Source organism: Anopheles coustani, chromosome 2 (genome assembly GCF_943734705.1).
Source record: "Anopheles coustani chromosome 2, idAnoCousDA_361_x.2, whole genome shotgun sequence".
Lineage (NCBI taxonomy): Eukaryota > Metazoa > Arthropoda > Insecta > Diptera > Culicidae > Anopheles > Anopheles coustani.
The window spans coordinates 26,112,625-26,134,121 of NC_071289.1; the positions used below are offsets into that span (position 1 = coordinate 26,112,625).

The window sequence follows — 21,497 nt, forward strand, 5'->3', positions numbered from 1 at the left end:
TCATCTTTGGGAAAGGGCGATCAAACGATCATAAAAGAATTTATGGAATTTCATCGACCGGACATTTTTTTTTATTCAAGGGAATCTTTTCTTATATCTGAATCACATGCTGGAGAGAAAAAGAGAATCCTCAAATGGTGCTATCAATCAAATATCAATCATAATCAACAGATCAAATCATAATGCTTATTGGCGGTCAATGGCTCTTCTCGCTGCAAGGCAAACAAAAGCTCTCTAATCAACTGTTGTGGTTATGGCTTCCATATTGTTGATTCCGTTTCGCAAGAGACATATTTTTGAAATTCGATACTAACCACCAATCTGTTTTTTTAATTTTGTTTCTAACTTTTGCTTTTGTAGTGATGTAGAACAAACGAACAAATAATATGATCCCCACGATCCAGACACACGACCACCCCACTGTCCTCTCTACTAGCAACAGTAACACGTGTGCGTGTGTGTATGTGCGTGTATGTAACTGCGAAGTACATGATAAAGGACACTTTATTTGTTTGTTCGTTAATCTCTGTCCACCTTCCCGTGGCTCGGGTTCTGGTGGTGTGGTTAATCCACGACTGATTGGCACAAGACAGCTGCTACTTACCACTATTGACGCTGCTACTGCTAGCTTCGCTGAAGGCTTTCGGTTCAAGAGTTTGGTTCCAGCAGCCCCCGCCAAGGGTAACATCGACTTATCCCCCCCGTCCTGCCGCATGATGCTACTCGACCGCCTTCCTCCAGCCTTCCAGAGCCAACCAGCCTACAGACATGCTCCTATCAGAAGCCGGCATCTAAAACCAACCGGTCCCATTTTTCCTCAAGACGACGTGGTGTGATAATAACCTACACATACACACACGCCAAATCAGACCAACCCCTGGTGCTGGTCCTTCTTTAGAGTTATTCTATTGTAGTGCTAACGATTAAGTAGTTAGTTCCTCCAGAATGGAAAGAAAGAATGAGGCAGTTAAGAGGATGTTAGGAAAATCCTCTGCACAGCAAATGTACCGTTTTCCGTAAGCCAAAGAATCAACGATCCATAACCGTAGCATAAGTCCGATGCGCGATCGTTTCCATATTGTCTCGACCGCTCGATGATCATTCTCGTTTTTGTAAACCGTACTCTCTACCAAGCCCTAACGATAGACGAATTCTCGAATGGTAGGGCTTTTAGTATTATTTTCTGTTTTCGTATAGATTTTTGTTTTGTATTTTTTTGTACCCGTTTACCGTTGGGAATTATATGACAAACAAGGCAAACCCTCGGTTTGGTGGTGGTAATTATGTAGGTGTGAAGGGAAATAGAGGAAGCTCAAAAGTAGATTCTCCCCGAGTTTTCGAGTGAAAAACCGATTTACATATATAGTTTTAGATTTACCAAGTAGAACTCGCCTAGTTATCTCCTAGTAAGAATATGTTTTCGCACACGAAGTTACGAAGGAAAGCTTGCTTAGCTAGTGAGACACATTGTGCAGGCATTACGCTGTACCTTCGAATCCCGTCGTATTGATGTTCTCTCTTTATTCCCCCGCTCTTCCAGTGCGTTCACCTCCCTACGGACCGTATTCCTCTCAGCCGTTCCACAATCATATCTCGCGAACGCGTGGTCCTCGATTTTAACGGGGACCCCCGGAAGCAACCAGGACAAACAAGCAATGTGCGCAATGAGCAAGAAATATGCCCCACACCGGAATTGGATAGCAAAAGATCTATCCGTGTAGTCCGTAGGCATTCGATTTTACTAAACGCTGTACATTCACCAACTGGCAACTGACTGTAATTCATCGTTCAAACATTCACCAACAATATACGCTGTACCCTTACCGTAAGCTGTAACCAGAGACTGAAGGCAGGAAAGCAAATCACAGCGACAATGAAACGCGTCCTTCTCTGTTTTGCCTGCGAATCGAAAAAAAACCCCGATGCTTCTCAGTAAACGACATAATCTCACGCAACTGAAACAAATCAATCAAAGGACAACGGAATTCATCTCTATCGTCTGTAAATGGAGGATGCTAGAATTTAAATCCCTAAAAAAAAAACCATCGGAAATGGAATGCAGTAAGGTTCCTGATTGGGGCAATCAAACATGACGAAATAAAGATGGGATTGTAGTAATCAAGGGCGGAAGAGGAATTCAACCGAAGATAACGTAAAGGTTTGCTTAGTGAAGTGAATTGAAAATCACTACAGTCGTATCGAATTAGTTTGATACGTGTTAGAAATGTTTTGTCTTGTTGAATTAACTAAAGTTTGCTCTTTACCTTTCGTTGCATACCTTTTATGGGTTAAGAAATTTAAAATTTCACCTGTTTTGCAATAGAAGTTTCAAATGGTAAAAAACATGACATCCGCAACGATCGCGAAAAGCGAAGTGAATTCAAATGATTCGAAAAATGTTGACGCAAACTTTACGAAAAAGACAGATTCTGTACAACATTCACTGTTCACTGTTCCTATTACTACTTACCGAGGACGATTCCTTTGCTGCGTAATTATCGAAACATCGATTGCAAAAGTTGGGAATGAATAACTATGATCATTGGATCATCGTTAGCTAGTAATGTCGCTTTTTTTATCATCCTCTTCTTAAGCATTCTATGGTCCGATGGTTTTTCCAATTGAATCTATATTCAATCGAATAAGCAAGTAATATGCACTTGATAATTAGCCGTTATTCTGACTCGAGGATTTCCGTAGCGTTTTAGGGCGGATGGTAGTTTAAATATTGCCGTTCGTGTATGTAACAATTGTTGTTGTTGTAAAGATAGTTTCTTAGCTCGAGTCGAATCCCAATGAAGGAATCTTCTGTTTTCCAATGGGAATCGTAATGTACATAGTGATGAAACAGAAATTAAACAAAGAACAAACTACTTATATCTCAAAGTATCAAGACAAAAGCAGTTCCACTAGTTTCCACTACTTAGTGCATCTTGTGCTGCGGTCAATCGGTAAAATTAAGTGCCCGAGCGCGTGCTGTTTGTATGTCGGTACACGTACCAATTCAGTGTAGGTACAATATATTATATTTTTCTTATCTCTCTAACAATACCAACTCCTGCACCTGACTACGCGTGTTTAACGGTTTTACGTGATAAATGTGATACATACCTAACTCTATTCCAAGACAATGAGCTGACACGATGATCGTGGTACAAGAAAAGTGCAGCATTACTTCAAAAACGGGACGTGGTGGACGGAAAACACACGCGTACCTCAAACAATTCCCCTTCACGCGTGTGAAGGACACACCCTTAACGCTAGTGTGCGTGTCTGTGTGTACGCAATATAATGAAGGTTGAAGAAAAGAAAAGACACCCAATAATGACTCAAATTCGCAAGATTCCACAATGAATACTCTCTCCTCAGACGGTGGTGATCGAGTACAGATCCCCACAGCTTCATCGTATTCCAGCCCAGCACTCATCATGACAGTATAGTAATAGATTGCGGCGGCCCCCATAAGCGTTAATCATACATGCATGTACACGAAAGTTAAAAAAACTTGACAAGTTCCAGACTGTTGGATGCAAATAGGCGAGAGTAAGTTTAGAAAGTGTCACCGGTAAGTAACACAAACACAAGGGGGTCCTAACAGAGAGGAAAAAATTAAGAAGCCGTTACGCGATACCGAGATAAGAAATAGTGACAAAAATTAAAAATCGATCACAAAAGTCGATGCGTTTGTGTACAGAAAGTAGCAGCAATAGAATGGAACCGACAAGTGTTAACGATTTTATTATTTGAGAAATAGAATATCTGAATGTGAACGATTGGGTTCTCCCGTGTTTCGAGGGATAGGAGTATTGAGAAATGATTTACAAAATGATGATTTACTTTACAGTATCTGTATTTCCTTTCCTTTTTTTTAGATTGACCTATGAAAGATGTTGTAAAATGGTTGAGACTTCAATGGTACCTAATGTTGAGCAATTTTCACAATTTTCACAATTTTCTAGTACTTGGCCATGTTCCATATTTCCATTTATTAATTATGAATGAAGAACACCGATGTTGGATAGAAGCTGAATAAAATATATGTCGGTCAATATTTGGACGATCGGTAAGTAAATTGTAAAAGCTTCACACTCTGGTATATAGAATTACACGTTATATTTCAATTATTATGTTGAAATTATGTTTGCATTTGCTGCAATTGATTTATTGGCATCTTGAATAATTTGTCCAGTACAGAACCGATCACTATTTTCCCGCTCAGTAGTTCATCATATAACTTATACGCTCTTAGTTCGACCGACGCGGCATGTTTAAAACTGCATTTTTTTATCTTTTCTGTTTGTTGACATCCTTTTTCTGATTTGCTCGATCGATAATACTATTGGCTATTCCCAGCTTTTTGGGCCCACCTCATACGGAAGGAGTCTTTTGACGTACGATACCTATCACAAGTTTTTGGCCAAGTTTAGGGTTCACAGGGCCAGATCTACGTCAAGATTTAAAGGGAAAGCTCTCATCGTCAAATGCGTCGCTATGTTTTCGCGAAAACTGGATGCCTCGGTGCTTGATACTGACCGATTTTGTACTTTGAGTTTAAACTATACTCTACAATTAATGTCAGCTAGAGAAATATCAACCGAATGAAAACGAGGACGTATCAAACTCGTGCTGAGACTTTATGGGACACCCTATGTGATCGAACCTTCCACTACTGGCCGACGATCGAACGAGAATCTCGAAATGCATCTAAAAAAAAAAGGGGAAAGATTTATTGTCGACATGTCCATTCCCGTCGCAGAGGACTGCATACGGAATGCTGTGATTCGCTTCCCAATTAAGATGACATCCGAACTCGATCTTCGGCGATTGCACTACCTGTTCCGAACGCAACGGCTTCCTATACACAGCTTCCAACAAGTCCGATTGTCGTCGTCGTCGTCGTCGTCGTCGTCGTCGTCGTCGTCGTCGTTGTCGTTGTCAGCGTCAAACTTTACGGTGCGACCGGCCGATGTGATGGACCAGCTAATAATTCAATTAGACATAATTGTTGATCGACTCCAATGTCGGCCGGTTGTGCGCTCCTCTCGCGCACCGGCACGCGGGAGGGTCAGCACCGGAGCCCGCGCCAAAGGTGGCAACGATTGACCGCGACCACCGAATGGATGTGCTGAGGAACACCCGGGAATGAGAAAAACGGAGTGGTGGAGGAAGAAAATGTCTTGTTTTAGTGCACCGTCCGGCACTGAGCGGTCAGTTCTATTTCGGAGGTGTTACCGTGAGGTGTGATGATCGACGAAAGTGAAGTGTTCGTGGTTTGACGTCGTTTTTCCCTGAGTAAAGCTCACCGTCATCATGTCGATAGGAAAACACTTACTCGTCGATCTTTGTCTATTGCTCGTCTGGTGTGGTGCATCGGAAACGCTTACCGTCAGCGAGCCCCCCATAACAGCTACCACGCTGCGGACGCTTGGTAGCAATGTAACGTCCTCGATCGCATCCAACCGAACGGCGGAAGATTTCGACGAGAGCGAGCTTCACTGCTCGAACATCGACATCCGTAATGGTCTGAGCCAGTTGCGGCTCATACAGAACTGTACGGTCATCAATGGGTACCTTCATATGATGCTGATGGATGGAGTGCCCACGGCGGAGTTTACAAAGTACAGCCTGCCAAACTTGAGGTAAATTAGAGGGGTGTTTTCTTCGCTTGCCCTTCGATCGTCTTTGACACGCCGTTTCCACTTTCCTCGCAGAGAGATTACCGGCTATTTGCTTCTGTTCCGCTTGATCAACCTTGTCTCGTTGCGGAATCTGTTTCCGAACCTTATGGTGATCCGTGGCCATCAGCTGATCCGGAATTATGCGCTGATCCTTTACGACATGAAGGGCATGATTGAGGTACGTTCGTCGACCAACGTGACAATATTTCGGAACGATTCTAACCCTCTCCCACCCTTCCAGCTTGGCCTGAAGAATCTTATCGCCATACAGCGCGGTTACATCTACACGCAGCACTGTCCTCTGTTGTGTCATCTCGATACGGTAAATATTGGGAAAATATTAATCCGCACCATCGAGCGAGTGAACTCGAGTGTCTCTTTTTTCCGCCTGTTTAGATAGACTGGAGTTCCATAACGGTTCCGACCAATACTACGAAGAATCGGAACTACTTCGAAACACCAAAGGTACGGTGTAATAGCGTGGAAGTGTGCCGTGGCTGTGAGCCAAAGTACTGCTGGGGGAGCACAAGTTGTCAGAAGTTTTACAACGGCTACAATTTCAACGGTAACGGAACTTTTCCACCGGATAGCTTCTCGTCCCTGCCACAGTTTATGCAACATGTTTCCCATTGTAGGAAAAATCAAATGTCATAAGCAGTGTCTTGGTGGGTGCACCGGTACGAAGGACACGGACTGTAAAGTCTGTCGCGGTTGGAAGGAAGGAAAACGGTGTGTCGAACAGTGCTCACACGAACGGTAAGTTGTTATATGGAATATATACCCGTGTCCAATATATTCTCATACAGGCCCATTTTCCCCATTCAAATATTAATCATCCATCGCTATTTTCTATCATATTCTAAAGATTTGGGCGTTGAAGAACTGGGCCAAAGTGGACATGTTTTGCTATATTTGATAGAATATATGGCCACTCAAAATAACTCATTGGATTTAGATCTCGAAAACTTGCAGGCCAGTCTTTCTGGTCGAAAAAGTCAGTTAAATTCGTTCGGTACCAGATATGGATTAGATAAGCAGTGTTAAAAGGTGTTAAAGCAACTTATCATGTTAAGCAACTATCCTCTACATTTATTTTTCTATTTTTGTGCTCTCGGTGCGCTACCATGGCGACCATGATAGAATTTACGCCTTAGAATTTAGACCTTACCGGTTTTTGATAAAAACAATCGGTATTTTTGACCATTTTTGAATACACCCACTTCAATCGTGACGGTTTTAGAACCATGGAATTTTTCTATTAATATACAGAAGATCCTTGGACCTATGAGACCACAATCTGTCGTTTTGAACAGTCTGGGATTGCTTCAGGATAAATAGTTTTCATCAGAAATGGCAAACCCTCTGCCAGCGTACCGAGATAGCGTTTTATCATCTTATGCATCAACTATGTTAATTTTTTTTTAAATACAATGATATTTAACACGAATCCCAACCGAGACCGGACCCTCCCCTGTACGAGAGGACTGACTATCCACGTACAACAGGGAAACAAGTCTCGTAAGCCTTTAATGGGCAGGCATGACCAAGAGGTCGTTACGTCAAGAAGAAGATATTTAACAATGAGTGATAACAACCAAACAACCATTTTTAATATCTTGTGTACACACACTAGTATATGTAAAAAATATGTAGAAAATGGCATGGGAATATATTGGATACCGTGTAAAACAACAATCCAAAAATGCTATATCTCAGCTAAATCTCTTGATTCTTTAGATTACAGTATCGTCACACAAATCGATGCATCACGTGGGAAAGCTGCCTGAAGCGCGGTGGCAGGCACCACCTGAAAGAGTGCGTCCTCGAGTGTCCGGCCGGGTACAGCCCGACCAACGTCGACCAAGAAGTGGCCGACTTCGACGCCCACACGTGCTTCCCCTGCCAAAACCGCTGCCCAAAGGTGTGCGACAGTGCGGACATAATGTACCTGTCGGATGTGGATCGGTTCCGTGGTTGCACGGTGATCAACGGATCGTTGCACATCCGCCTGAAAGAGGATCACCCGGATCTGATCGGCGAACTCAAGAGTGGCCTGATGGATGTGGTGGAGATTATGGGCATCCTGAAGGTGTTCCGTTCGAACTTTATTTCGTCGCTCGAGTTTCTGCCCAGCCTCGAGATCATCCACGGGCAGGAAACGGGCGATAATACCAACTTTTCGCTGATGGTGTACGAAAACAGCAACCTGCAGCGGCTGTGGAACTTTGAAGAGAAGAAGATGCTGCAAATCATGTCCCGTGGGATGTACTTCCGGAACAATGCGCTCCTGTGCAACGCACACATCGTGACGCTCCGGAACATCACCGAGTACGACAACTCGACCGATACGATCGATTGGGGCTCGAACGGGTACATGCAGGCGTGCTATGTGGAACATTTTCGGGTCCGCTCGGAGGTGCTGTCGAGCCGGAACGTGACGGTGTACTGGGGGAAGTATCTGGGCAAGACGCAACATCGGTTGCTCGGCTATATGATATACTACATCCGCACGAACGGGGACAAGACGCCGTACGAGGGCCGTGATATGTGCTCAAAGTTTGGCTGGAGGACACGCTTCGTGCAGCTGGAGAGTATGGTCATGAAGGGAGAGTGGTACATGTACAATTTGACCCGACTGAAACCGTACACGCGGTATGCGTTCTACGTGCGGACGTACTTCAACGAGACGATCAACAGCTCCACCGACCATGTGGGGCTGTCTGAGGTACACTACTTTAAAACGGCTAAAGATCGGCCGACATCACCGCAGCATGTGCGCACGGTGCGGAAATCGGACACGTCGATCACACTCGGCTGGGTGTTGTTTCCGTCCGAGCTCGAACTGGTGTCTCTGTACCACGTGGATGTGTTCATCGAACCGGACGAACCGGGCAAGTTTGATCAGCGAAACTTTTGCCTCCATCCCCATGAACCGTCGGTGTCGAATGGGGCAGCGGATGACGCGGTGGACCTTTCCGCGGCCTGTAGCAAGGAGTTTTGCTGCGATCTACTCGAGCTCGAGGAGGAAGCTGACGACGAGGACGGTGATGATGAAGAGGTAACCGGACCGGATGGATTTTTCGGCGAGCATAAGCCGAACAACGAAGACGACGACGACGACGACGACGACGACGACGACGACGACGAAAAGGACAGACCGTCGTCTCGTGGGAGAAGAAGGAAACGATCGATAGAAGAATCGACACGGAGGGCCAACAAAAAATCGTCCGTCGTATATGACGAGTTTGAGAAGAGTATGCTCAACCTTCTTCGTGACGCTGGTGCGGAACGACAGGAACAGCAGCACGGTGGACGGTCACGGCGTGACACGGAGGAGATAAAGTTTGTCAATCGGATTGCAGCGCGCTCGTTCACCACGGACAACTATCAGTACACGGTGGAAGGGTTGGAACCGTACAGGTATTACATCTTTCAGCTGTTCGCGTGCAGCGAAAACAACACCATGTACTGCAGTGCGTACAGTTTGTACGCGGACCGTACCGACCGGTCCCCGTTCATCGATCAACTCAACGTGACCATCCTTACGGACAATCTGATCGCCACGGCTAAGGTGCAATCGAACGATACCGCATTTCTGGTCGTGAAGACAACGATCGGCGATCGCATTGTGCTGCACTTTCCCGAACCAAAGCAAGTGAACGGACTGACGGTGGCGTACCGTATCGAGTTGGAGTGGATGAACGGGACGGTCATAAAACGCTCGTCACGCTGTATCACTCGACTCGAGCACGAGCAGCAACAGCATATCCATACGATCCGGGATGTTTCCCCCGGGGAGTATCTTATTCGGGTGCAACTGATTTCGCTTGCCGGTCCGGGTCCGTTTACCGAGTGGATGTTTATCCGTGTTCTAGCGCCACCGCCTCCAGAAGAGATGGGACACAGGGGTACGCAGCTTCGCGATGGACTGATCGCGTTTGCCGTCGTATTGATTTTTGCCGCGTTCGGTGGAGCGGGAGCATTTATGTGGAAACGGCGGCAACGAGGAGGGGCGGGCTGGCAGGACGATAAGATTCCTCTCGCGGACAACGATGGGAATCAAGTCGAGTTGGACGATGGGTTCGTCAACTGTTCCTTGAAGTGATCACTTCAATGATCCAAGTAGGTAGAATACATAAATAAGCAGGCGGTTGATAACGTAACCACCTACTTGGATTTTAGTTTAACCTTAATTAATTAAAGAAGAGCACTTGTTTGTTCGAATAAAAATCGCTATAGAAATTTAGGAACCATTACTAAAGAATTTAAGGTTAAAACGGCAATTGTGTGTCTTTTACAATTTCGATTTAAATTTTGAAAGGTAATTGTAGGTCATTCGATAAATTTACAAAGAAATTAAATCCCCCTCGCGCGATTCTTCGAGATGCAGAAGATTCATGCCTTCCAACGATGAAGAAATGAAGAACAAGAAGAAATAAATCAAATGGTAGGCATAACTGACGAGCAATGCTTACTAATACCGTTCTCTACCACATGTCTATCTATTTCTGGTTCCTCATGAAATCCCGTTTACGGTCAGTTTCACAGTTGAAGGACGAAAAAAATCGATGATTTTTTTTAGTTGAAATTGAAGTTTGAATAATTCAGATTCATTAATTTCAATAACTTTACATTGTATTAGGCGGTCTGATTCTTTAAGTGAGAGATTTATACATCTTTGAAGGCTCAAGTAGATACGTTTTTTGCTGTAAGTTCCGTGATCGATGCCTATCTGTCGATTCATAACTCTTTGGCAAATCAAAAAATTCAAGAAACTGACAATACAGCAATATCCAAATTGTCATTTCGAAATTCCAAAAAATCATATATCAATTCGAATGAATCTCGTTGAAAGATGTATAGGGAAGCCACGCAAGGATTTTGCCGCTTATTGTGTTATATTGCAAGAAAGAAATTGCACATTAATACCTTAGAAAACGGTTCGGTTCTAACGAATCAGATAACTGAATCAACTCATCAGGCAATTTCTCGATATCTACAGAGAAGCATTCGGGATAATATTTTACAGACAGGTCATTTAGAAATCCCGGAAAGCCAGAAAGGAAAAGACCAACTGGAATTGTTTTATTAGAAATAATTATTCTTCTCAGTGCACAACGTAGCAATAACGTAACAAACAAACGAATGGTAACTTGGAGGTGGCTTTTAGGTGTGTTGCAAAACCTTGGTGCGCCCAGTACTCGAGAGGCATCACATTTCCGTGATTATGTACAAACGCCACAAACATATGGCTGAGAGACAGAGATTTTCACACGAACCCCTTCGGTGAGTTCGCCTCAATCCAGGTGGCGTAGTGCGCGATCGAGGTGTAAACGCTCGGCATGTTGAGGGCGCCGCAGGTTTCCGCCCCGAACGACATGATGCCGATCTGGGCGTATCGGCCCTGGTCGCGTATGATCAGCGGGGCACCGCCGAACCCGTGGCAAGCGTCCCGCCCTTCGCCTCCCGCACACATCCATTCGCCTTCGATCGATTGGGGGGACTGCAGGGCACCGGTGGAGGCGTACGATCGGACACACTGGTCCCAGGACGTCAGCGGTACCTCGAGGCTTTGCAGTTCGGGCGACTTGGAGCCGCTGGTGGACAGCTTGCCCCAACCGATGATCTGTACCCGGCGGCCGACGGTCAGGTCCTGTTTGCGCGAGTGAATGCAGATCGGCTGTGCGGCGACTGTACAAAACGGGAAAAGAAAAACCAGTATCAATATCACACTAGATTCGTTCTGGTCTACATCAGAGGGTGCCTCAAACGGGACAAATGGACGGTGTTGACAAAATACACTTTCACGGTCAGTGAGTACGTGAATACATTATTTTTCCGTATCCCACGCGCGCTAATGAGCGCTCGCGATTCGTTGACCTTCCGCGGTGGGGGCGGTTCGCGGTCGTGGCCACTAGGGGCTACTACTTACCAGTGTAGTTGATCGGCGAACGGAGTATTAGCAGCGCGATGTCGTGATGGTACTGACCCTCGATGTAATCCGGATGGACGATGATCTGGCTGACGGCGTGGTTGATCGCTACCGGGGCGCAGAACCCGGTGCTTCCGCAGTCCGGATCGGTGCGCGTGTCGTAGTCGCCCACACGCACGGACGACCTGTCGAAGAAGGCACTCGATTAGCCGGATCACTAAACGGCCGAAAAACGCATTAAAGCATGGCGCAGCCGGAGGCTCCATTGTACGGCATGGAAAATTGCTTCCGTCGAACGGATGAATGAATGATGATACGCTCGGGGAACGTGTCATTATTCGGGGAGTGTGTATCAACCGAGGACCGATCTAGGGAAGGTTAATGGAACTGGGCGGCATTTGGCAAATGTTATGTCTAAATGTCCCCCCTGCGGCGGTGTCCATGTTTTCATGTAGATTATTGATTTGGATTGGCTTAATAAAAAACAGGTTCCATTGGAGTAGAAGTGAAAAGCAACTATTTTTAATCATGGAAGTGAAAATAGTAATAATGTCCTGTAGGTAGATGAAGCTTACACGTGATTAATTAATCTTTATTTAAGTCCAAAGTATATTGAACAAACACGTGGCTAGCTAAATTTAAAAAATGTAGATAGCAACACTTTTATATAACACTCTGCTTTTGAAGAAAAGCGTTCAACAAATTACCGTAGCATTTTATTTGTATTTTAGACATTGTCCAAAACGAAGGATAAACACAAAAAGTTTACCAAACAAATTCCATTTTTAATGTGAAAGCTTAAGTTGGAGAGTCAAATTCATCTTGAAAGTGTTTTCGTAATTGGTTTATTTAAAATGAACTTTGGGCATTAGAAAAATACTCAAAAATGATGCAGGCAACGAACAAGAACATTCAGTATTTTTGAGGCCGTAAGTCTTTGATGAACAGAGTACAAAGAGTATTCAAATTAAATCACTTTGACTAACTGTACTTTCATCGAGAAAATTCGGTAAAATGATGTGTAAAGCAAACAGAAAATCCTTTTAAAATGCAAATGCAGCAGGACAGAAATGCATCTGGGGAAAAACAAAGGAGAAGAAATTTGTGACAAAAAATATGTTCCGCCTATTTGCATTCTAGCGTTATTATGGACAGGATATAACCGTCATTGGTTTGCAAATTCGGTGCGTTGTTTGACGGTGAAAGCTGCACTTAAATTGAACGATTCAAACAAACAGATTAACTGGTAGAGACCGTCGGGGAAAACAAAATCACTAGAAATAACAATGTACCCACCAGGGAGGCAAAACCGCCGATTTAAAAACGGTACGTAAATTGTGCAACCGTAATTTGTTCTTGTTTTTGTTTTGTAGGAAACACTCTCAACTCAGGTCGTCGCCTACTCGGATACTTACAGTCGATGGCTGTCCGCTTTGGCGAGGGCACAGTGGGCCGACGTGAGGACAATCTGGCGCGCGATGATGGACCCGGAGCAGGGAAATATAAAAGTTCCCGTTTTGGTGTCTGTTGTAAATCCGTCCGAGGAGTGTGTTCGGATCAGGGAGGGGAGGAAAAAGGGAAAGTAATCGATTAACGAACGTTCAGTGGACGACTGCACTAACGATCGGGCCAGTGGATCTCTAGGTCAGATCTTGGCCACAGCGGCGTCCCATTGTCGCCGGTTCCACAATAATATGAATCCCATTGTTCCGCCCATTAACGCGCCATCGTCGTCGCCCTCGGCTAGACTGGACTAGAGACCCGACATCGTTTCATGGATGAAGTTCATCTAATTAGAATAAATGTGTGTCCCCATGCTCGCCAGCGGTTGGCGGCGGCCTTCAGCAAAGGTTGGCCGTCCGATACGTACTTTTGAATCCGATGCGTGCCACGAACGGATACGCGCCCAGCCCGTTGTAGAAGTCACCCTGCACGATACTCTTGCCACAGGCCGGCGGATTGCGCTGGTCGTTGAACGTCGGCGTGGTGACACGCGGGCAGCACACGTGCGGTTCGAACTCGTTGACGCCGCACGACAGCGAGAAGTCGCCCCGGTAGCACTGGCGGGAGATTTCCAGCAGCAGCTCCGGACACTCGGCCAGCGGGACACACTCGCTCCGGCCCTGGCAGCTGACCCGGTACATGGCTTTCGATTCCCGGTGAAGTGCGGCCGTCGTTATGCCCGGCGTTGGTGCAAGATCGGCGTACGTTGCCGAGCGACCCGAGACGGCGTTGTTGGGACCCGTTGGAGTTTCACTTTCCTCGATGGTGTGCGCTATGCGGAGAGAATAGGATGAATCGTAGAATTAAAGCTACAGTAACGTTCGATATTTTACGAGGCCAACTTGTCTTCGTTTCATTCCAAAAAAAATATAATTTTATCCCACTTATGTCCTTCAGTGTAAGGACGGCTTAGATGTATAATTTTTTGTTGCTTAATTATTATACTTTAATAAAGTGTTATACGCCAGTAAGATGCAGCGTGAACCCGGGCTCTCCGTAGATGAGTTCCATCTTCGGGTGATGCCACGATCGGGATCACAAAGGGATCGCCGTAGCTGACGGGGCCGAAGCGTTGGCCTCGCTCTCTGGCTACCTGACCTCCGGTGCGTTCGGACGTGTGTAGCGTAACGGGTTCCATAATTTTAATATGTTTTATTGTCTAAGAGTCTAAGTAGAAAATAAAGAGCTTTTAAACCCAAAAACATAAAAGTGGCGACGAGGATAGTAGTGGATTGAACCCCGGTTAAGCGTGTTTAGTGTTCGTGAACGGTTGATTATTTATTGAACTATTTATTTTTTTTTTAACGTGTGTCGTGAAAGTGTTAAAAAAAAAAAAAGACGATCGTCGCTGAACATGAACAACGCAGCAGAACAACACACGGACGAACAGCGCAGATCCTCCGGAATGTTCGCATCCGCATCGTCCGTGCTTCAGCCATCACCAAACGGCACGATGCCGCATACGCTCCCGGAGGCAACGCCCGAGCAGCATCATCACCCGGCGCCATCGCAAAATCCATCAGCGCCGCCATCGCTCCCACAGCTCGCGTCGGCGTCCCCAAGCAGCGATAACGGAGTAATATTGCAAATGATGCAATTGTTGCAGCAACAAATATCTCAGCAGCAACAATGGATGGCCAATATGCTACAACAAGTGCCAATGGCAAAGCAAGCGGATAGCCAACGTGAGCCGAATGATCCGGAGATAATTTTGAACGCACTCGCGGAGAGCATCACCGAATTCCATCACGACGCGGAGGCGGGTATCACTTTCGGAGCGTGGTACGACCGCTACGAAGACCTTTTCGATCGCGACGCTTGCCGTTTAAGCGATTCAGCAAAAGTGCGTCTTTTGGGGAGGAAGCTGGGCACCGCCGAACATAATCGCTTCACTAGTTTCATACTCCCTCGCGCTTCCCGCGACCTCACCTTCGCCGAGACCGTAACCACACTTAAGGGACTATTCGGCAGTAAGGAATCCCTTTTGAGCAAGCGTCATAGATGTTTCAATACATCAAAAGCTCGAGGGGAGGACTTACTCGGTTTCGCCTGTCGGGTCAACAAGGCATGTGTGGATGCTGAGCTATCGGCCATGACAGAGGAACAATTTAAGTGCCTTATGCTGGTGAGCGGCCTGAAGGATGAAGAAGACCGGGACATCCGTGTAAAGCTTCTGGCACGGATCGAGCAGCACCCGGAAATCACTCTGCAACAACTATCTGAAGAGTGCAACCGCATTGTAACGCTGAAGGAAGACAGCGCCAGGATCGAAGCGCCCGCACACGATCGCGTTCTTGCCGTGCAAAGTGGAAAACCAGCTAACCAACGTTTTCGGCGGCCTACAACGGAATCGGGACCCAAAACGGCGTGTTGGCTCTGCGGAGAGCTTCATTGGGTCCGCGACTGTCCTTTCCGTTCCAATAAGTGTGACGCCTGCCACAAGGTCGGTCATAAAACCGGATTCTGCAAGCCGAAACGTTTCCGACGCCATTCCGGAAAGCACCATGGGAAGCGGCGTACAGCAATCCGGGTGGTCACAGTCGATGTCCGTAGTGTCCAAAAACGGCGTCGCTTCGCAGCAGTCATCATCAATGGTGTCGGTTTCGAGATGCAGCTCGACACAGCGTCAGATATCACCGTCATCGACCGGACGGCCTGGACGCAGCTTGGTAGCCCTCATCTGGCTCCACCATCTGTCATCGCCCGATCTGCGTCCGGGGGCAACGTGCATCTTGACGGCGAGTTCTCATGCACAGTCAGCATGGGACACCGATCTACAGAGGCTACAATACGAGTAGCAAACGCCGGACTTCTTCTCCTGGGAACCGATCTCGTGGATGCCTTGGACTTATGGACGCTGCCAATGGACAAGTTTTGCCGCAGCCTGGCAGTGTCGGCGGTATCGTCCGGAAACTTTCACGAGCGGTTTCCAAAAGTCTTCAACGGCACAGGATTGTGCACTCGGGCAAATATACCAATAGTTCCAAATACTAATTGTGCTCCTGTTTTTAGGCCCAAACGACCGGTGGCGTACGCTCTTCAGGACACGGTCAATCGCGAGCTCGACCGACTAGAGCAGCTAAAAGTCATCACCCCGGTAACATCATCCGATTGGGCAGCCCCGGTAGTGGTGGTTCGAAAGGCAAACGGCCAAGTTCGCATTTGCGGGGATTACAGTACAGGGCTAAACTCAGCACTACAGCCCTACGAGTATCCTCTACCCCTGCCGGAGGACATTTTCGCACGGTTGGCAAACTGCACCATTTTCAGTAAGATCGACTTGTCAGATGCCTTCCTACAAGTGGAGATTGCGCCCCAATATCGCCCGATGCTGACCATCAACACGCATCGCGGCTTATATACCTATAATCGGTTGCCGCCAGGAATCAAAATCGCGCCAGCCGCTTTCCAGCAGCTAATGGACACCATGCTGGCTGGCTTAACAGGCGTTTCCGGTTATTTGGACGATATAATAATCGGCGCAGCAACTGTGCAGGAACATGATGCCGCCGTAACCAAGGTCCTGGAACGCATGCAAGAATATGGATTAACCGTACGTCAGGAAAAATGCGTTTTTCGTACACGGCAGATACAGTACCTGGGACACATCATCGACAAAGACGGCCTACGCCCTAGCCCAGAGAAAATCGAAGTCATCCGCCGTCTTCCGGAGCCTGCTAACATCACAGATGTCCGTGCCTTTCTAGGGGCCATTAACTACTATGGCAAGTTCGTTCCCAACATGAGGAAACTGCGCTATCCTTTGGACGAACTTTTAAAGGCAGACAAACCCTTTTGTTGGACAAGCCAGTGCAAACAAGCTTTTAAAAAATTCAAGGACGTATTGGCATCCAACTTGCTACTTGCTCATTACGACCCGAGACAGAAAATCGTGGTTTCCGCCGACGCTTCCTCGGTGGGTGTTGGTGCGACGCTAAGCCACGTATATAGCGACGGTTCAGTTCGGGTGGTGCAGCATGCAGCAAGAGCACTAACTAAGGCTGAGCAGGCCTACAGCCAAATCGATCGCGAAGCCTTGGCAATAATATTCGCAGTAAAAAAGTTCCACAAAATGATATTCGGCCGGCATTTCCATTTACAAACCGATCATCAGCCGCTACTTAGAATTTTCGGCTCAAAAACCGGCATTCCGGTCCACACAGCGAACCGGTTGCAACGATTCGCTCTCGCTTTACTGTCTTACGATTTCACCATTGAATACGTGCGTTCCGAAAAATTCGGAAACGCTGATCTACTATCGCGGCTCATAAATACTCACGACAAGCCCGATGAAGACTGCGTGATAGCAAGCATAGTTATGGAAAGAGAGATAAAAGAAACAGCAGTCAAAGCGTTAGAAACTATTCCACTAACATTTCACGACGTTGCAAAGGAAACAAAAACAGACCGTATTCTAAAAAAGACATACCAATACGTACAGACTGGATGGCCGAGTGGTTCGTATGAAGGTGAGATGTCACGACTTCATGCTAGGAAAGAGGCATTAACAACCGTAGACGGATGCCTCTTGTTTGGAGAAAGAGTGGTGATTCCGCGGAAGCTGCAGCAAAAATGCCTTCGTCAAATACATCGCGGACACCCTGGCATAGTGAGAATGAAAGCGTTAGCACGAAGCTACTTTTATTGGCCCTCCATGGACCGCGACATTGAGGAGTGGGTCAATACATGCCAGCCATGTCAACAGGAAGCCAAATCAGCTCCACGTTCCAATCCATCTCCCTGGCCAGAGTCTACTGCTCCGTGGCAACGTGCCCACGTTGATTACGCAGGGCCAGTGAACGGTGAGTACTTCCTGGTGGTGGTGGACTCGTACACAAAATGGCCAGAAATCATTCGGACGACAACCACAACGTCGACAGTTACTATTGATTTATTACGAAGCATTTTTGCTCGGTTTGGAGCCCCGACAACATTGGTTTCCGATAATGGAACGCAATTCAGCAGTATTGAGTTCCAAAACTTCTGCATGCAACAAGGAATAGAACACGTCAGAACGCCTCCTTATCACCCACAGTCCAACGGACAGGCCGAGAGGTTCGTGGACACTTTTAAGCGAGCGGTGAGGAAAATTTCAAGGGAAGGATGTCCTATGAAGGAAGCACTGGACACCTTCTTAGTAACGTATCGTTCCACGCCCAATTCGTGTCTACATTCAAGGACTCCGGGCGAAGTTATGTTTGGAAGGAAGCTGCGAACATCGTTGGAGTTACTGAAGCCTCCGCCCTCTCCGGTAAAAGTGCACCCATCTTCTGAAATTGCCAGACAATTCCGTCCCGCAGATCCAGTATATGTCAAAATGTATTCTGGTAACAACTGGAACTGGATCGCTGGAACAGTAGTGAATCGGCATGGTAGAGTTATGTATGAAGTGATCACGGAAGACAACAGAAACATTCGGCGGCATATCAATCAGATGCGGAAGCGCGCCCACAGCACTAGAGACGCGCCTATTGCAACAAAGTCACAACAGTTGCCTTTAGAGATTTTACTAGATGAATGGCACATACCACCATTACATGCTAAAGGTCCTACACCAACGGCTAATTCATCGTCAACGTCCGCATCATCGTCTTCGCAACAATGTGCGCTATCGTCACCGTCTGTCCAAGTTACTGCACCAGGTGTGTCATCGTTAGTTCCAGCGTCTGCATCATCGTCAGCGTCACCGACTGCATCTTCGTCAGTTCCCGTTCTTGCAACAGAACCTGCATCTTCTTCATCGCATCCCCACTTCAGCAGGATTCCTGGTAGACCCAGATTTGCCGGTCCAAAGCCGTTACCGGTACAGCAGCCACGACGCTCTTCTCGTAGGAGAAAAGTTCCTAGTAGGTTTGACTTGTACCGGACAAATTTAAAGGGGGGAGATGTTATACGCCAGTAAGATGCAGCGTGAACCCGGGCTCTCCGTAGATGAGTTCCATCTTCGGGTGATGCCACGATCGGGATCACAAAGGGATCGCCGTAGCTGACGGGGCCGAAGCGTTGGCCTCGCTCTCTGGCTACCTGACCTCCGGTGCGTTCGGACGTGTGTAGCGTAACGGGTTCCATAATTTTAATATGTTTTATTGTCTAAGAGTCTAAGTAGAAAATAAAGAGCTTTTAAACCCAAAAACATAAAATAAAGCTTAAATGTATGACTTGGGATTGGGACGGATCGGGAAATACGATTAATTTGCAAAAAGCCCAATTTTAATTTCAAATTACTTATCACGGGAAAAATGCTGCCTATGTACTACACCGTTTAAAAAATAATAAATAATCGTAACAACAAAAATGCAAAAATGACGTATGTTTTAGTTAGTTGGAATTATTGAAATTGAAACCATTTAAGCACTTCTGACCAGAAGCTTGTGAACGTTTTAGTTCATTCTGTGAAAGAACTAACATTTAAGAGAATTTTGTCATTCTTTTAAGGTTTTGACCTAAACATCGGTCGAAGCTGTGAGATAGAGGGCACGGAATATTATATCGCTCTTTAGAATGCGACCAGCAAGAGGCCAATATGGCAGTAGGAAAAATATTATCCCGTTTGGTGTTAGGAACAACCAGCTAATCGGTTTCGGCCACATTTAAACTACGACAAAATGATCCTTTGTGTTAGAATACGTTGTTAACTCCGGTAAACAGCTGCGGGCTGAATTTTATAGAGATGTTACTCATTGTCACTCAACACGGAAATAATAGAAACCATTTACATTACCATCGCCTGACCACGTGACGAGTCCCGAGAGTAATAAAAAAGTCACACCACATGATGGCACAAAACGATTGGATTTCATTTCTATTTTTCTGAATTATTCGTTCACTTTTAAAACCACAATCACGAAAATCCTTTAAATTCTAATCAAACTTTCACTCTTCACCGTTCTTCAAGACACCAATTCTACCATCCAACGCCTACTAGAAGCCTAGAAGTATTTGCATTCGTTCGGTCGCGCACCCAAATCCCAACTGGTTCATCTTTTTCTGCGCCAGGTGCGTGCGTGCGATTTTCCAACCCATTCGATCAGAGTACCCGCTCCGTCCCGTCTCTCAATCATACCCCGCCGATGTGGCGAATTTTCACTCTCATTTTCCAGCTCCAGCATTCAACGGTTCGTTGGCGTGTCGCGCATATTCGTTTGACTGTGTTGTTAACCCTTGGATGGGTAAATAGTTTTCCAATAGTTTGCAAAAAATAAAATTGCAGCTTGATAAAATTGCACAAAAAATATTCAAGCTTTTGGATGATTTTTTTTATTTTAATTTAATCTCTTGAGTATGTTAGCCTTATTTCTAATGTCACAAATGAACTGACAACATCAGTATGGCACTTGACTCATCGAAGGGTTAAGGCTTGTTACATTCAGCCGACCATATGTAATGGGCTTCAGTGGGTAGTAACGATTTGTAGATCAAGCATTAGGTTTGGCCGGTAGTGGCTCGTTTTATTTTTTATTCTGTACACTCCTCTTCGACCTCCCCCAACATGGCTGGTTCGACATCAATCACAACACATTTTCCGCAATGAATCAGGGCTTTTTTCCGTTAGTTAATTGTTGTATACCATCCCGCATCGAGGTGAGAGGCAGTCGGAGGTAGTGTATGGGGGTGTTAGAATGGGATAACATTTTTGCAAAAACGAAAGATGATCCATATTGATCGAACGCGTGAAGGTCGAACTACGGGAAGGTTGTAATTACTGGCGGAACGTTTATTTCATTGCAGAACCACAATTTAAAAGCAAATACAAACCAGTTTTCCGGTTGAAAACACATTTCAAAACGGTGCCCTCTGCATCAACGGGTATCTGGGACGCACGATAAGAGATCCAAAATCATTCGAAAACTCCATTCCTATCGGTCGAATCGTCGAATTGGCCCCATTGTACTAGAAATGTCTTGTTGATAAGCCGATAAAATTGCTTACTAACCACGGTCCTGCACTTTCACCTAAAATTGGAGTGCTAACTTGCGAATCGACCCGATCGCGCAAACCATACAAAATTGCAGCCCATGCCACACATTGGCCACACAGCGAGGAAAGGGACCTTATCTCTGTCGAGTGTTGCAAACCGTGAGCATGGGGCGTGTAATGGGCCACAAAATTGTCCCTTGTCACACAATTTGCAGCGTACAGTTGCAGTTGCACTGGTTGCCAGGTTTTGCCTCCTACTTCTTCTACTATTCCTCTCCTGCGACCATGGTCAAGTCAAATCCAACATCCGAACGATATGACGGTGGAACTACGTTCTACGGGGAGATGCTTTTATTATTAAACACTGCTGTCCATCACTTCCCGTTTTCATGCATAGAATGATGACGGGGTTTGGTTTGTGTGGTTTATCTTTCCCAACGGTGTTGTGTTGTTATCGGAAAATTATC

General features: G+C 46.1%; 4 protein-coding genes across 5 annotated transcripts in view; 3 read left to right on the forward strand and 1 right to left on the reverse strand.

Moving 5' to 3' along the window:
* Positions 1 to 3,770, forward strand: part of LOC131266347 (rap guanine nucleotide exchange factor 2) — a 38,044-nt gene extending 34,274 nt beyond the window's left edge. For both annotated transcript variants that reach the window (XM_058268828.1, XM_058268830.1), the window contains exon 6: positions 1,541 to 3,770. In XM_058268828.1, the coding sequence (XP_058124811.1) occupies positions 1,541 to 1,620 (80 nt within the window). In that variant the 3' untranslated portion in view covers positions 1,621 to 3,770. The remainder of the gene's footprint in view (positions 1 to 1,540) is intronic.
* Positions 3,771 to 5,310: 1,540 nt separating this feature from the next.
* LOC131264155 (insulin-like peptide receptor) lies at positions 5,311 to 9,783 on the forward strand. Its single transcript, XM_058266444.1, has 7 exons — positions 5,311 to 5,639; positions 5,712 to 5,856; positions 5,920 to 6,000; positions 6,075 to 6,243; positions 6,314 to 6,434; positions 7,416 to 8,765; positions 8,859 to 9,783. The coding sequence occupies exons 1-7, from the start codon at positions 5,311 to 5,313 to the stop codon at positions 9,781 to 9,783; spliced, it is 3,120 nt and encodes a 1,039-aa protein (XP_058122427.1).
* Positions 9,784 to 10,947: 1,164 nt separating this feature from the next.
* On the reverse strand, positions 10,948 to 14,251 carry LOC131264156 (venom protease-like). Its single transcript, XM_058266445.1, has 5 exons — positions 14,212 to 14,251; positions 13,481 to 13,885; positions 13,026 to 13,134; positions 11,611 to 11,795; positions 10,948 to 11,369 (listed from the first exon to the last, which is right to left on the reverse strand). Exons 1-5 carry the CDS (start codon positions 14,249 to 14,251, stop codon positions 10,948 to 10,950), a joined length of 1,161 nt encoding a protein of 386 aa, XP_058122428.1.
* A 216-nt stretch (positions 14,252 to 14,467) lies between these two features.
* On the forward strand, positions 14,468 to 18,989 carry LOC131264158 (uncharacterized protein K02A2.6-like). Its single transcript, XM_058266447.1, has 4 exons — positions 14,468 to 16,068; positions 16,126 to 16,842; positions 18,292 to 18,755; positions 18,871 to 18,989. The coding sequence occupies exons 1-4, from the start codon at positions 14,468 to 14,470 to the stop codon at positions 18,987 to 18,989; spliced, it is 2,901 nt and encodes a 966-aa protein (XP_058122430.1).
* Positions 18,990 to 21,497: the final 2,508 nt, after the last annotated feature.